Consider the following 2586-nt stretch of genomic DNA (forward strand, 5'->3'; position numbering starts at 1 on the left):
ATCTTTGTGTTTATAAGTTAAAGCTATTTTTGTTCAAATAAATGGTAATATAATAATAAAATTATATATTTAAATAAAGTACACCTTCCGGTCTACTTCATATCTGGTCATCATGCCGGAAAGATATTAAATGAGCCATTTGACTATTAATAATGTTTATGCATTAATGAATGAAATTTTCCAAATTCATATAAAATCCCCTCGACAAACTTCTTAGTTTTAGTTATTAGTTTTGCTGTTTGAATGACAATGCGAGTCTCTTAATAACATTATTACTCTCCGGATTCGTATTACCGGAGAGAAGATATCGTTTTACCAACATTAAATGCAATGTGCTAGATAAATCATATACCTCCTTTGCACAGTGCAAACTTAAGGTTGTTGGTCGTGGAATTATTGCTTTAACCGTGGAAGCGAAGCTTTTAAAAGGACCTTTCTATAATGCTAAGGTGACTATTATTTTGTACTATACTATACTACTTTAAATTTTATTTCGTTTAATTTCAGGTAAATCTCGGCCTTTGGCGTAAATACAGTGAATTTCGTCCATTTATTTTCAATTCGTCCGTTGATTTCTGTAAAGCTATGGCACGCACGAGTTCGACATTAACATTACATAAAATCATTTATCGAGCTCTTCTCAAATATTCAAATCTAAATCAAACGTGCCCTTATGATGTAAGTTATCAATTCAATCAAATTTAACATCTCACAATTATGAAATCTATTGCAGAAAGAACTCTACATACGTAATTGGGTTCTTAAAGAAGAGCAATTAAAGCTCTTACCATTACCATCTGGCGAATATCAAATTAAATTGATGGCATTCACCGACAACGAATGTAAAGCAATAGTTTACATAAACTTTTCGGTTAAAGAAGATTTGATGCAATCATAAGGCATTTAAGGATTTATTTTGAGAGTTTTGGTTGCGGTTCTGGTTTTGGTTCACATTTTCTATTATATAATATCTCAAAAAATATTTGAAACAAAATTTGTAAGCAGGTAACAAATTCATTTGTAATTGTTTGTTTCTTTGGACTTCAAATCTTTAAAATGTTGTATTTATGATTCCAGGAAATTTAGTTTCGATCAGATAAAAATTGTAAAATTTATTTAAAAAATACTTTTAAATGGAAAGAACACCTACTTACTACAGGTCTTACTTGCCTTAGCTGACAATCTGGTATATTAAAATAAACTTGGTCTGCGTGAAAACATAACAAGTCCTTTAGAAATATATTAAGTTGTAGCTCTATCTCTTATAGTCTCTGAGACTTAGGAGTTCATACGGTATTCATAGGTGCTTATATGGCTATACTCAACTGTGAACGCTGATCAAGAATATATCTACTTTATAGGGTCTGAATTTCCATCCTTTGCTTGTTACATACATTACCTGGTTATAATAATCTTCTAACCCTATAGGTAACAGCTATAATTATGAAAATTAAGTATATCGATCTGTTTACCTCATATTTAGTCATCAGTCCATAAATATATTAAATGAGCTATCTAACTATTAATAATGTTTAATGTAAATTTTCCAAATTCATATAAAATCCCATAAACAACATTCTTAGTATTAGTTATGAGTTTTGCTGTTGGCCTGACAATGCGAGCACTTTTAATAATATTATTGCTATGTGGCATCGTTTCACCGGATAGAAGATATCGTTTTACCAACATTAAATGTAATGTGCTAGATAAATCTTATGTTTCATTTGCCCAATGCAAACTTAAGGTTATTGGACGTGGCATTATTGCTTTGACCATCGATGCGAAACTGTTAACAGGACCTTTCAATAATGCTAAGGTGAATATTAAATATATTACTATACGAGTACTATACTACTTTGAGTTTTATTTTTGTATATTACAGGTAAATCTCAGTCTTTGGAAGAAATACAGTGAATTTCGTCCATTTATTTTCAATTCGTCCCTTGATTTCTGTAAAGCTATGGCATGCACAAATTCGACATTAACATTTCATAGAATAATTTACCGAGCGTTTCTCAAATATTCAAATATAAATCAGACGTGTCCATATGATGTAAGTTATAAATTCGAAGGTTTTAAACAAATTTTAACAAAATTTCTATTGCAGAAAGAACTCTATGTACGTGATTGGGTTCTCAAGGAAGAGCAATTAAAGTATTTACCATTACCAACAGGCGAATATCAAGTTAGACTGAAGGCTTATACCGACAACGAATGCAAGGCAACAGTTTACGTCAACTTTTCGGTGAAAGAAGATTTGATGCAATCTTAATGAATTTTCTAAAATATTTTAAATATTCAGGTTGTGGTTCTGGTTTTAGTTTTCAATAAATTTAATTTTATATTTTTGAAATATTTTTGAAAATAATAAATAAAAAGAAACTTCATTTATTTTTATTTCATTAACTTAAACTACTTCAATCTAACTTTTATAGCATATTTGTTTCTAAGGACTTCAACTCACTGATATTATGTAAATTTTATGCATAATATTTGCGAATTTAACAAGAATTACTTTGGTGGTAAAATTGGTATTATGGTATGTCTTTATTTTCCAATAATTTGACAGTCCTAATTGGGAGTTAG

General features: G+C 29.6%; 1 protein-coding gene across 1 annotated transcript; it reads left to right on the top strand.

The window, feature by feature from the left end:
• Positions 1 to 1615: 1615 nt before the first annotated feature.
• On the top strand, positions 1616 to 2272 carry LOC127565411 (uncharacterized). The gene is made up of 3 exons (XM_052003587.1): positions 1616 to 1816; positions 1883 to 2053; positions 2108 to 2272. Exons 1-3 carry the CDS (start codon positions 1616 to 1618, stop codon positions 2270 to 2272), a joined length of 537 nt encoding a protein of 178 aa, XP_051859547.1.
• The last annotated feature ends 314 nt before the right edge of the window (positions 2273 to 2586 follow it).

The sequence above is a fragment of the Drosophila albomicans genome, chromosome 3 (genome assembly GCF_009650485.2).
Source record: "Drosophila albomicans strain 15112-1751.03 chromosome 3, ASM965048v2, whole genome shotgun sequence".
In the NCBI taxonomy this organism is placed as follows: Eukaryota; Metazoa; Arthropoda; class Insecta; order Diptera; family Drosophilidae; genus Drosophila; species Drosophila albomicans.